This window comes from Zalophus californianus, chromosome 10 (assembly GCF_009762305.2).
Source record: "Zalophus californianus isolate mZalCal1 chromosome 10, mZalCal1.pri.v2, whole genome shotgun sequence".
Lineage (NCBI taxonomy): Eukaryota > Metazoa > Chordata > Mammalia > Carnivora > Otariidae > Zalophus > Zalophus californianus.
In genome coordinates this window covers 93,066,041-93,079,967 of record NC_045604.1, presented here as the reverse complement: position 1 = coordinate 93,079,967, position 13,927 = coordinate 93,066,041, and the positions used below count along the sequence as shown (strand labels likewise).

General features: G+C 43.1%; 1 protein-coding gene across 2 annotated transcripts in view; it reads right to left on the bottom strand.

Annotated features, from left to right (window-relative positions):
- Nucleotides 1-3,099: 3,099 nt before the first annotated feature.
- The window catches only part of LCMT1 (leucine carboxyl methyltransferase 1), a 62,700-nt gene continuing 51,872 nt past the window's right edge, over nucleotides 3,100-13,927 (bottom strand). For both annotated transcript variants that reach the window (XM_027613884.1, XM_027613885.2), the window contains 5 exons: nucleotides 12,723-12,843; nucleotides 9,680-9,781; nucleotides 8,425-8,516; nucleotides 5,001-5,098; nucleotides 3,100-3,319 (listed from right to left, as the gene is read on the bottom strand). In XM_027613884.1, coding sequence (XP_027469685.1) covers nucleotides 3,297-3,319; nucleotides 5,001-5,098; nucleotides 8,425-8,516; nucleotides 9,680-9,781; nucleotides 12,723-12,843 — 436 coding nt within the window. In that variant the 3' untranslated portion in view covers nucleotides 3,100-3,296. The remainder of the gene's footprint in view (nucleotides 3,320-5,000; nucleotides 5,099-8,424; nucleotides 8,517-9,679; nucleotides 9,782-12,722; nucleotides 12,844-13,927) is intronic.

Sequence of the window (13,927 nt, the reverse complement as noted above, 5' to 3'; positions counted from 1 at the left end):
AACAAAGCTCTTCCTCTAAGATCAGGAAAAGACAAAGATGCCCATTTTTGCCACTTGTATTCCACAGTTTTGGAAGGTCTGGTTGGGGCAATTAAGTGAGGAAAAGAAAGAAAAGGCATCCAGATTGCAAAGGATAAAAGAAAATTGTCTCTATTTCAAATGACATGATCTTATAAATAGGAAATATGCCACCAAAAAACCTATTAGAATAAACAAATTCAGCAAAGATGAAGGATACAAAATCCACACACACAAATCAGTTTCATTTCTATACACTAAAGATAATCCAAAAAGCAATTTAAAAAATTCCATTTGCAATGGAATAGCATCAGAAAGAACAAAATACTTGGGAATAAACTTAACCAGAGACTAAAGACTTGTGCACTGAAAACTATAAAATATGACTGAAAGAAATTAAAGGTGACGACATGAAGCGGGGGGGAAATCAGAGGGGGAGATGAACCATGAGAGACTATGGATTCTGAGAAATAAACTGAGGGTTTTAGAGGGGAGGGGCGTGGGGGGATGGGCTAGCCCTATGATGGGTATTAAGGAGGGTATGTATTGCATGGAGGATTGGGTGTTACACGCAGACAACGAATCATGGAACAGTACATCAAAAATGAATGATGTACTGTATGGTGACTAACATAAAAAAATAAAAAAAAAGAAATTAAAGACGACTTCAATAAGTAAATGGGAAGACATCCCATATTCATGGATAGGAAGGCTTAATGTTGTCAGGTTATTACTACCCAAACAATCCACAGATTCAATGCAGTACCTATCAAAATCCCAACAATGTTTTTTGCAGAAATAGAAAAACCCATCCAAAAATTCATATGGAATCTCAAGGAACCCAGATAGTCAAAACAATCTTGAAAAAGAATAGAGGTGGAATTCTCATGCTTCCTCACTTAAAAACTTGCTACACAGGTACAACAGAACAGTGGCATAAAGACAAATAGACCAAGGGGATAGAGAGCCCAGAAATAAACCCTCCTGTATATGGTCAAATGATTTTTGACAAAGATGCCAAGACCATTCAGTAGGCAAAGAAAGGACAGTCTCTTCCACAGAGTGCTGGGAAAACTGGATAGATACATGCAAAAGAATGAACATGGAGCCTTACCTACCATGTACAAAAATTAACTCAAAATGTATGAAAGACCTCAATATAAGACCTAAAACTATAAATATACAAATGGCTAACAAGTATTTGAAAAGATGCCCAAGGTCACCAACCATTAGGGAACCACAAAACAAAATTACCTTGAGATTCTAATCACACCCATTAGAATGCCTATTTGCAAAACAAACAAACCCAGAAAATAGCAGGTGTTGCAAGGTTGTGGAGAAATTGGAACCTTTACATTAACTGACAAGAATGCAAAATGGAAAACAGTATGGAGGCTCCTCAAAAAATTAAAAACAATTATCATATAATCCAAAATTCCACTTTGGGGATATACACTAAAAAGAATTGAAAGCAGGAACTCAAACAGGTATCTGTACACCAATGTTCACAGCAGCATTATTCATGGTACCCAAGAGTTAGAAACACCTAAATGTCCTTTGATGGATGAATGAATAACCAAAGTGTGGGAGGAGGGAGGCTGAGGGAAGAAGAAGCCTATGATGACCCATGAACACCAAGTCCTGGGCTTCCAGGAAGAGGAGGAAGCACTGGGCACAGAGAGGAGGAAAAAGTCCTGGGATCGAGCCCCACATTGGGCTCCTTGCTCAGCGGGGAGTCTGCTTCTCCCTCTGCCTGCTCTGCCTGCCGCTCCCCCTGCTTGTGTTGACAAATAAATAAATAAAATCTTTAAAAAAAAATAAGTATCGAAAAGCAATACTCACCTTTCATACTAGTTATGTGCTAAAATTTTCTATTCTATAGTTTTCTAAAATAGTGAACATGATCCACTAAATGGATTCACCATCCAACCACTAATGGCTTGTTGGTCCCAAGGTTTCAAAACCACTGGATTAGTGAATGTTATAGGAGTGTTAAAGACATACCAGTACCAGCCTGAGAGCTTCTCCTTGAACTTCTTAAGACTTGAAAGACCCCTGAAAAGGAAGTCACTTTTTCAGGGGGTGATTAGATGTTATTTCACACTGTATCAGTCAATCCCACCAACAGGCATGCTGTCCCACTCTCTAGAACACTGACTGGGGATTCTACCTGGTGGGAAGATGGGGCCGTCCTCTCTCTAGGAGAGTGGAGGGCCAGGGGGCTTCCTCAGTGCCATCCTGCACACACAGGATCAGGTTCACGGCCCATCAATAACCAGAAGGTTCATCAGGGGTGGACAGGCCTTACATTTCTGAATCACAGGATAAGCGCCCTGGGCCCTACACATCTGTCTAACTCTGTTAGTATTCTGTAGCTGCCATAACAGATCAGCACAGACCTTGTGGCTTAAAACGCTAATATTCTCTTACAGTTCAAGAGGCCAGAAATCTGGAATCCATTTCACTGGGCTCAAGTTGTCAGTAATGCTGGTTCCCTCTGGAGGCTCCAAGAGTCTGTTCTCCTGCTCTTCCCAGCATCTGGTGGCCACCTACATGGTTGGTTTGGCCCTTTCCCCATCTCCAACGTGCACTGCTCCTCTCTGGGCCCACCAGCACACCTCCTTCTCCTCCCACCCTCCTGCCTTTCCTTGTAAGGACCCTGTGATTGCACCGGGCCCCCCCAGATACTCCTGGGTAATCTCCCCATCTCAAGGTCCTTAGCTTAATCACACCTGCAGACCCCCTTCGCTGTATGAGGTAACACATTCAGAGGTTCGAAGGACAGGAGGGGACATTTTAGGGGCCATCATCCAGCTGGTTGCAATAAACCAAGAAGGATTTAAGCAGGCAGGTCCCGGCCAGGGCAGAGCCAGGAGCCGAGAAGAGCTCTGGCCTCGGGTGGAGGTGAAGGCCCAGGTCAAGGTAAACCCCCATGTGGATGCTGGGGCCCGAGATGAGGCTGACTCAGAGGGAGCAAGCCAAGGCTGGAGGAGGATTCGGGATCTTTGGTTTCAGCTGACGTGGAGGTAAATGAGAGCCCACCCAGGGGAGCAAGGAGTGGAGGAGGACCAATGCAAGGGCGAGTGGCAACAACAGGTTTATTTCAAAGAGAAGTCAACGGGCACAGAAGGTGATGTGACAGCCCTAGGAGCTGAGGCTTCTCAGGGTGTGGGATGAGGTTGGTGGGCCAGGTCTGGCCACCACCCAGGAAACGTGGCCCAGCAACTCTGGGAAGGTCAGTGGCTTCAGCTCCTGGCTCGGCACGGGCCTCCAACTGATTAGTAAGTAATTTCCTTCAAACCTGAGGGAAGGAAACACACAGACGCTGTTAAGAGACTCACTGTAGAGCAGAGCAAGCAGACTAAGGTGGGAGAACAAGGCCCTACCGAACTCCAGGCCCACGGCCATCAGCTTGGGGACACAGGCCACACACCTCCTCATGCAGCTCTGCTCTCCTGCGTGGTAAGAGGTGATCATCCACAAGGAAGCAAGGGGTTGGACGAGGCTGTGTTTACGGGGGTTTTGAAGGGATTCAGAAAGCACTGTCACAGCTTATGGGCTCTGCGGTTAACTCCAGAAGTCTACCCGCTCGGCAATGAACCCCAAGCAAATGCAGAGACGGGACAATTTTTACCTCACATATATAGTACTGACGTCACAAAGCAGCCCCTTACAGAAAAATGTTCCGGGTGTTGTTACTTTATGAAAACCAGAACCAGCTTAATAGGATTACAAAAGAGCTACATTTCCAAAAGTGTGGCAAAGTTGAGTCAATCTGGACATAGTGTCATGACAGAAGTTTTATAATGCCATGAAAATTATGCTCACTGAGCATTTCTCACAGTGAGGGGAAATGGCTGTTAGGATACTTAAGTGTAAAAGATCAGGACTCCAAGTACGTAAGCACAGAAATTCAATTCTGCTAAAAACAAAACATAGCTAGAAAAAGAGTGGAAGGAAAAAGCTACCATAGCTTATCTCTGAGTGATGGGCACGCAGCTGATTTTTCTCTTCTTCACTGGACTTTTTAGAAGCTTCCAAAGTCTCTATTAAGAATCACATTTTTAAAATTGGGGGTTGTGTGTGGACAAGAGTATAAAATCCCACTAATAAATTCTTTTAAATAAAAAGACAAATTTAAAAGGATTTTGTGGGCTGAACTGTTGGGTAAATTTATAAACTACCAGATGGCTAAGCCCCAGGGGGATGATTAACAGCCTCATGTCAGCATGGAATGTTCGAGCGGGAGGCTGCCCTTGCTGTGTCATGTTCTGTGTTTTGTCTGGGCTCCCTGCCTAAGGCTGTATGTCATTGGACGAGTCTGCAGGACGCCGTCCGCGGGACACCTGAAGGGCGGCTACTCCAGTTAAGGTCACACTGGGATCTCAGTCTCCACAGGGCTGGAGAGATGCCCAAGGGAGGACCTCAGAGGAAGCAAGACCCACGTGGGGCAGCTGTAAAGGAGGAAGTGGGTCAAGACCGAGGAAGCAAGTAACACTGAACAAGGGCCATGCTCCCGCCATGGCCCTCCTCTGCCAGGCGAGGCGACTTCACCTTAATCACAGAAGGTAAGGGGAGGAATTTGACCCATAGGTGCATGGGTTTGCTGGAGACACACAGAATGACTTGTGTGCCTGATCTCTAGTAAACCTGGTTATAAGGTGATTCAAAAGACAAAGATTGGTTACTTTTATTAAGATTACTGCTCTAAACTCTCAAGGTCTCTTTCCTTCTAACAGAGGAAATGTCAGAGGAGACCTCTAAAGGGCGGTCAGTTTGTTAGTGCTGGTACACATGATTTATCTGAATGATTCACCTGGTTTCTGTGCTATAAAACCAGAGGATATAACAACTCATTTTCTGCCTATGGCTCTTGGACACATGTGTCCAATACTCTAGTTCTTTCCAGGCATGTCTTATGGAGTTTGGAGACAAAAAGATCCCCATTTCTAGGGCAAATCAACAAAAGTAAAATCACGTACCTAGTGCATGTCCTCCTTTGGTTGCCCAACAAAGGCAGTAATGCTGCATGAGCTGTTCGAGAAGTTCCATTTCATCCAGGAATTCAAGTGACTCTATTCTGTGGAGAGAACAAAAGTAGGACAATATCAAGCTCTACAATTAAAAATGAACATGATGACCCAAAGTTTATGAATATGGAAAGATGTTCATATTATACTAAGAAGAAAGAAGAAGAGAGTGCAATATAGTATGTATGGTGGGGTTCCATTTTATCTTTATTATAAAAATAATACCATAAATAAAGTCAAAAGACAAATGACAAACTAGAAAAAAATTTACAACACAAATGACAAATGGGTAGATTCCCTGCTCTGTAAAGAGTTGTTATATTTCATGAGAAAAACTTTTAAAACTCATTTAAAAGACAGGTAAAAGACATATTCACCGAAAAAGAAAAATAAGATGCTCTCAATCTCATTAAAATACAATACTTTTTCAACTATCAGATTGACAAAGATCAAAAAAAGGCTGATATGCATTTTAGCAAGGACATGGGGGAAAGGTGCTCTCCTGCATTACTAGTCAGATTACAAAATGGTACAACCTCTCTGCATGCAACTTGATCTCTTCTATCAATGTTGAAAATGCACATCATTTTACTCAGCAATTCTGCCTTTAAGATTTTACCCTATGAGGGGTGCCTGGGTGGCTCAGTCGGTTAAGCGTCTGCCTTCAGCTCAGGTCATGATCTCAGGGTCCTGGGATTGAGTCCCATGTCGGGCTCTCTGCTCAGTGGGGAGTCTGCTTCTCCCTCTTCCTTTGCCCCTCCCCTAGCTCGTGGTCTCTCTCTTGCTCTTTTTCTCTCTCAAATAAATATATAAAAATATTTTTTTAAAAAAGATTTTACCCTATGAGTACAAAGAGGTATGTTCCAGAATATTCACTGCAGCATCATAGCATAAAACCTTAAACCAGAAGAGCTGGGTTAAATAAATTAAAGCACATTCATACAATAGGATAATATGCACCCATCTGAAAGAATGGAATAGGTCTATATGCCTTGACACAGAACAGCCTCTTATGCTTACCACAGAGTTCAAAAACTAAGTTGTGTAGTAAATAATGTGCAGGGCATACTATTATCTATGAAAGAAAAAGTGGGGGGTATATGCGTTTGTATATGTATAGGTCTCCTCTGGAAAATACAGAAGAAACTGGTAATGGCGCTTGTCTCTTGAAGAAGTGTAGTAGACTGGTAGTGAGGGAAACAGGATTGAAGAGTTGGTTTTTGTTTTTACTCTACATTACTTTATTCTGTCCATTTTCTTTTATCATGTGCTGGTATGATTTTTTTCAAAAAAGCATTTAAAATGTAAACTTTAAAACATATACACACACAAAGAAATATGCAAAACATATAAAATAGCTTAAAAATTTTTTCTATTAAAATATGGGCACACTGGGGGAGATTTCAGACATTTCCAAAAAGTATTAAGAAGAGAATTTAAAATGATCCATATGCCCACTATTCACAATAGTCATTGCTAACATTCAGGTATTGCCATTAGTCCAGGCTGCGGGTGGAGGGAGGGGCATACATACGTGCATTTGCTACACACGTTTCTGTATTTGTGCTTTTGTTCCTGTCTTGGTAGGCAGGCCTAAGGGTCACATCTGAACTGAGAGTGATTATGCATAAGGTACTTGACTTGTCTCTCCCAACTCATCTTACCAGAAGACACACGAGGCAGATTTGCTTCTACAAAACACCAGCACCATAATGAAGGCTCCAGGATGTTTAGCACCAAGTTCAGCTCTTAGGAGACACTAGATTGTGAAGCCGTTCCCTAGAACGTGAAGCTCCAAGGCAGGCGTATCTTTTGGACCATTTTGATCTCTGTTGTACGCCTGTGCTTAGGAAAGTACATGGTGCACAGTTGGCACTCGTATTTGTTAAATAAACAGGCTTGCCTTAGACTTCTTTTTTATACATAGTATCCAGCAAAAGCCCCGTGGCAAATGCAGACACAAACTACCAGGCATTCCCACACCTGGGAGGTCTGTTCGCGCAGCCCTGGGCAGACAGACAAAAGCCCATCCCACCTCATTCCCCTCCTCTGTCAGGGATACACAGCGCTGACTACACAAGGCCATGGCAACACAAGACAAATGACGGCCTAAGAAAAAGTTGCTCCCGTGACAGCTGCCACCAGTTACGGGCTCCCCCCTGGGCATCCAGAAGAGCTGCTAGAGCATTTCTACTTTAGATGCCTGACCAGGGCTATTCAAAACAGCACCTTGACATGTAGCAAATGAAAACCAGCCTGTGGGAAAGGAAAATTCTAGAAGATTCCAGAAAACATGGACCTGATCACATGGAGACATCTCTTTCACAAACAGTCAAGGCCTTGATGTAAACATTTGGAAAAAACAGTCATACTTCTAAAAAATTAATAGCAACTTCTGTGGAGAAGAAAGGCCTAAAATTCTTCTGATTATCTTGTAAGAGACCTATACCGGTAGGTCCCCAGAGACAAGAGGAAACACAAACCAGGGAGTATAAAGTAACGATAAAACAAGAACTGAATTAAAGCTGGCACGAACACTGCCCAGAGATAAATGTGATGTTGTTTATAAAAGGGAAATTAAAGTACAACAAAATAAATAATACGGCACAACTAAATGCCCAGCACTATATGCTACTTTTTAATTACTATAAAATTATTATCACTGATTAATCCATCCACATAACAATATAAATACTATACATCATTGAAGAGGACACGGGAACCTTCTATATTTGGGTATATTTTGGTACGTGAAGAGAAATACAATCAATTGTTAAGTTTCTAAAAGAGGATGGTGATTTATAGACCAATGCATGTAATATGAATCTACTGATTCAAAAACCAGAAACCTATATATCAATAAATATTCACCTTTATATACACACAGAAAAACACACCTCAATTTATTAACAACAGCAATTTCTGAAGGTGCAGCTACAGAGTGCGAAACTACTTTGTATTTCAGGCACATCATACATAGCTTGAAAATTGTTTCCAAACAATCTATTTTATAATGAGGGGAGAAGTCCGTTTAAAGATCTGCGAGCAGACTTTTCCCTGAAGCCCTTGGACAACATCATTCTCCTCTTCCTCCAAAACACAGGGATTGTGCAAAATTTCCACTTGCAGAGGGTGTTCTGGGAGTGTTACAGGTGCGATTGCTTATTTTGACTAAAATAATCTGTGTTGGCATAAACCCTATCTCAGTGGGTGGCTAATGAGTTACTCTCAAGGTGCTATCAATGGTTAGTCTGTATTAGCAGATTAACCTGTTTCAAAATAAGTCTAGTTAGGGTCTGAGGGTTTGTTGTTGTTGTTGTAGTTGTCTTTAACTCATAATTGTTCGCCACGAGGCTAACTATTGGCAATCCCGCACCTGCTCACTTCAGCTTGAGGCAATTTGCTGTACAGTTCCATCATGTCGACTGCTGACGCCGTTTCCCACCCATTCAACAGGAGCCGTTCTTTCTAGAATGTGTGGTGAAGAGAAATGGAGAAGGTACAAGGCACTGGCATAAAAATCCAAAACAGTCTTTAAGCACATGAAAATTTATCTTAGAAATCTTTCGGAAGCCTATCCTGGCCCCTATCTTCCTTCTTTTTATTTTCCAATTTTCTACACCAAACATGGGAGAGAAGTCACTAAAGTATATATTAAAGAGAAATAAAGAAACTTCTCTAGGAGCAACAGTTTTTGAAAGCATTCGAGTGGTAATGTGACGAAGACATGTAAAATCTAACCTATTTAATGGAGGCAGAAAAAAAAGAAGATATTTAGAAAAATCTATTAGATTTCAGTGGGGAGCCTGGGTGGTACAGTCAGTTAAGCGTCTGACCCTTGGTTTCAGCTCAGGTCGTGATCTCAGGGTTCTGGGATCAAACCCTGAGTTGGGCTCCGTACTCAATGTGGAGTCTGCTTGAGATTCTCTCTCTCCACCTCCCGCCCCCTGCTCCTCCCGCTTATGCTGTCTTTGTCTCTCTCTCAAATAAATAAAGTCTTTAAAACAAGGTCTATAAGATTCTAAGAAACTTCACTTGATCTTAAAACTTAAGGGGCATGTCAAGTACAAAGATTGGACCATGTTTGGATCCTATTTCAAACACACCAAATATAGAATTTTTTTTTTTTCTAAACAACTCGGGAGTCTGAACACACACTGCATAGTGTGTGCTATGAAGGAGTTCTGATTGATTTGTGAGGTGTGGCCATGGTATTACCATGATCCCAGGGGAAAGAAAGTCCTTACTGGTAGGAAATTCATACTGAAGCATTTATGGGCAGAACAATATACTGTCTGGGATTTGCCTTAAAATACTCCAGTGATAATACCAACAAAAACTGGGGATAAATAAAACAATATGGACAAAATGTGAATTACTGAAATGGGCTGATGGGCACACGCTGTTCCTTTTACTATTCCCTCTGCTTTCATATTGTTTGAAAATCCGCATGATGGAAGTTTTAAATCCTAGGGTATAGGAAATGTCCATGTGTATTTTCCATACCAAGGGCTTGGACTTCCCTAGCCTGATGAATTAGCAGCCCCCGTGGAGCCCCAGCTTCTCAGATGTGTGAAGGGAAGGTGCCCTTCCCTTGGGGGCTCAGGGCACCAGAGTCCTCACTCTCTGACCTGTGACTCTAACGACTTGCAGGTCTCCACTCCCGCCAGGTCACATTGTCGCCTCCGCAGGTTCTCGATCATGATCTGTCCAAACCGGTCATCCATGTTCACCTGGGAAGGGAAAGAGGAGGCTGGGCACAGCCACAAGGGTTTCTCTGTTTCTCGAATATGCAAAATAAGACGATACCACTCTATTTCTAACCAGTCAAGGCTGATACCCAGGGCAGGTCATGGAGTCGGGTGCAGGCACAGTACACAAGGCTGACAAGGGCGTACACTGAGACAGCCCCTAGAAGGGCAGCTGGATGGGCTGTGCTTGGCCTGCTAGCATGCTGTCCTGCGGGTCTACTCCTGTGTGCACACAAGGGTGCAAGAATGTTTACGACAACATTACATATAACAGGAAGGATCTGGGAAGAAGTTAAACACCCATCATCTGGGGTTAAAGAAATTCTGGCATGGTCATTTAATGGAATATTGCACTGCCATAAAAACAGGAAAAGAAGAGGATATACATGTAGATACAGACACAGACACAGATATGGAATGATTTCTTAGGTAATAAACTTTTGAAAGGTGAGGTACAGAGGAATGTGTAGAATATGCTTCTATCTGCCTTTAAGAAAAAAAAAACACAACTCTGTCTACATTTATATATGCACAGAATAATTCTGGAATCTGGCCATGTTGCTTCCCATGTTAGAGGGCTAAATTCCAGGGTAGGAGAGAGACATGCCTTTCCCTACCTACCCTTTTATACTATTTGGTTTTTAAAAAACTGTGCATGTGCTGTTACTTTTTGAATAAAGAACCATTTTAAAACCAGTTTAAAAAACCATTAATGTGTATATACACACAGATGACACAGTGTACATTACCATAGCATATATGCTATTATCCTGTCACACAAAAGGTATCAAAACTTCATCGCTTTTATAAAATGATGCCCAGAGTTCCTGTGACGACATCGCCAGACAACACCCAGTATTACTCTTTTTTGGTGGATGTGTGAGGCTTATGGGGCACTAAGGTCACACTGCCTGCTATTCCTTCAGAATTGAAGGGTGTCTGTGAATACATGCTCTGTTGTTTCATTGCCTGGGTTGATATCCTGGCCTGACACTCTCTAGCTGTGAGGCTGGGTGGCTGTGGGCAAGATGCCTAATCCCTCTGTGCTTCAGTCCCCTTCTCACAAAACCTGGAGGGCTATTGTGATAATCAAATAAGGTAAGACATGTAAAACTTATGGGATGTGCCTGCTAGTCAACAAATTCTACAAAGTTGCTATCCTTCTTACATCAGTATTGACATGTTCATCATTTATATTTATACAGTTTTTGTCATTTTAAACTACTGATCAGGGGCGCCTGGGTGGCTCAGTTGGTTAAGCGAATGCCTTCGGCTCAGGTCATGATCCTGGAGTCCCCGGATCGAGTCCCATATCGGGCTCCCTGCTCAGCAGGGAGACTGCTTCTCCCTCTGACCCTCTTCCCTCTTGTGCTCTCTGTCTCTCATTCTCTCTCTCTCAAATAAATAAATAAAATCTTAAAAAAAATAAAATAAAATAAACTATTGATCAGAAAACCATGGAAGGCATGGGAGTAATTAATACACGTGAGGATGCTGATGATTTTGTCTTTGTTAGAAAATTAAGTTAAATGTTTATCATTCACAAAGTGAGGATGGGAGGTGGGTATTGAGCCAGTTTAGGGACTGCTATGGACAACGGAGTGAAACCTGGCTACTGTTACACCCATTCACCAGGACTGCAGACTGAGTCTGAGGAGTGCCCCCAATTAAAGAGAGGGAAGGAAGAAAACTCAACCAAGAACCACCTATATAAGAATCTGGCCTGGGGCACGGGGTGGCAAAAAGGTCAACCAGGTCTAGCCTTAGATCTGTCTGTAAGTATGTTGCAGTGGGTAAGGTCTTTACTGCTCTTGTCTGTAATAAAATTTAAAAATAAAATGAGATAAAAAAATAAAGTAAAATCAATAAAAGCAAAATGAAAGAAGCAATAAAAATAGCTACCGTACTTGTCACATGCACACTGCTACACATCATCTCACGAGTTCCCATAATAATCCAGAGAAGTTATCCCTTTAAAAACAAGGACCTGGGGCTCAGAGAGATCCAAAGAATAGCTCATGCCTGCCTAACAGCCAGGCAATGCCATAAATGCTCTTGTACAAATTAATTCACTTACTTCTCACTACAACTCTATGAAGTCGGGACTGTTATTATTCTCATTTTTTGGATAAGGAGACCGGCACAGAGAGGTTATGAAACTTGTCCAGGTCACACAGCTAAGCAGTCTACCTCCAGAGCACGGACTCCCAACCACCATGCAATTTTTCCTAAGGTCACACAGATATGGATAAAAGCCAGGACGAGGATTCAGACCCAAGCTGAATAATTCCAAACCTCTAAAGCGTAACCCTTTCCACTAGATCAGAAGAGAAAAACAGGCAGCCAGTGGTCCAAACTCAGTGATCTTAGAAATCAGGAAATTTTATCTTAAAATCCTGCATTGTAACTTCTCCTGAAAAATTGGGAGTTCTCAACTCTAGGCTCAGACACCCACCAACTGGCTGGCACTGAGCAGGGGCCCCTCCCATGAGATGGGACCTGGATGCTCTGGTTAACCATAGTCCCCACCACTCCCGCCTGCCCCACACTAGCCAACTTCATCCATTTGTATCACTGGCCTGCCTCTGAAGGATTCTGAGTTTGCTACCCCCTACACCTACAGGACAGCCCAAATTCCCTCTACCAAGGTCTATGACTCTACCATAAATACAATGATAAAAGAAGAACTCAAAAAACTTTTACAGAGGCCAAATAGAAGTTCCAAAAGCTCTGGCTGTAAGTTCATAGGAAATCAAGAAATGAAGGATGTTGGGAATTGCTAGAATCAATGAAAAAGGAGGTATGTGAGTGGCCAGAGGCAGAAGGAAAAGAATAAGTGGGAATATGTACTGAGGTTGCTTGGAGAGTGTTAAGCCACCATGGGCATATATGCAGAATGCAAATGTCTTGTGCTCCCATTTACCTGTTCGTAGTTTATGAACATGGCAGTGTCAAAACTGCTGGCTGCCCACTTGAGAAGGTTGGCCGACTGCTCCGGAGTCATGTAAACCAGCACACATTCAGTTACCAGGAGTGTTGGCAACCTTAAGAGAAGAAAAAAAGGCACATACATATGTATTCATCAAACTGGGACTCTCTAGGGATGCCTGGGTGGCTCAGTTGGGTAAGAACCTGGCTTAGGTCATGATCTCGGGGTAGTGAGATCAAGCCCTGCATCAGGCTCCCCATGCAGTAGGGAGTGCGCAGGGATTTCCCCCTCCTTCTCCCTATGCTCCCCCCCGCACATGCGCGTGCTCTCTCTCTCAAATAAATAAATAAATAATGTCAAGTATACAGAAAAAAAACTTGGAGCTCTCTAATGGCACACATGTGGCAGTACTGGCAGGGCAGGAAAACCCTATTTTTCACAGCCCAGGAAAACAAGATGCGCTGAACAAGCACATCAACAATCAATGTAGTAATAGATGTAGAATACCATGATGACCCAAAGTTTTAGACTGTAAAAAGGTGAGCAATGAGCAAGGATTTGCTGGCTTGTGAAACAGTGTTAAAGGCGTGTGGTGGTGTGTAAACACAGCTACAAATTCTCCCCTTCCCCCACCCCCTGCCTCCGCCCCCCCCAACCCCCAGATAGTCCAAGATGACGGAGGAGTAGGAGACCTTAGTTTCATCTGGTCCTAGGAATTCAGCTGGATATCTATCAAATCATTCTGAACACCTGCAAACTCAAACGGAGATCTAAGAAAAGAATAGATGAAACTCTACAAATAGAAAAGCGACCACTTTCTGCAAGGTAGGAGGTGTGCAGAAGTGAATCCAAGGCGGTATATGGGAAGACAAACCATAGGGGGGGGAGGAAGCCTCATCAGCCGGCACTGGAAAGTGATAGAGTGGTGGAGCACAAAATCAGAACTTCTAGAAGTCTGCCCCTGTGAGTGACACCCCTGCTTGAAAGGTGCTCAGGTGGTGAAGCGGGGCAGAATCCTAGGTGGGACAATGTGGTCTCAGGAGGTGCCTGAGTGTGGCAGAGCTCCCAGGCATCGGAGTGGGGAAGACGGCTGTAATCAGCAAGCCCAGGAGTGGGCTCTCAGCTTGGGGTTGCCATAAACTGTGAACCAAGGCACGGTCAGGTGACTACTCTAGGACCAGGGGCCCAGCAAGTGGCAG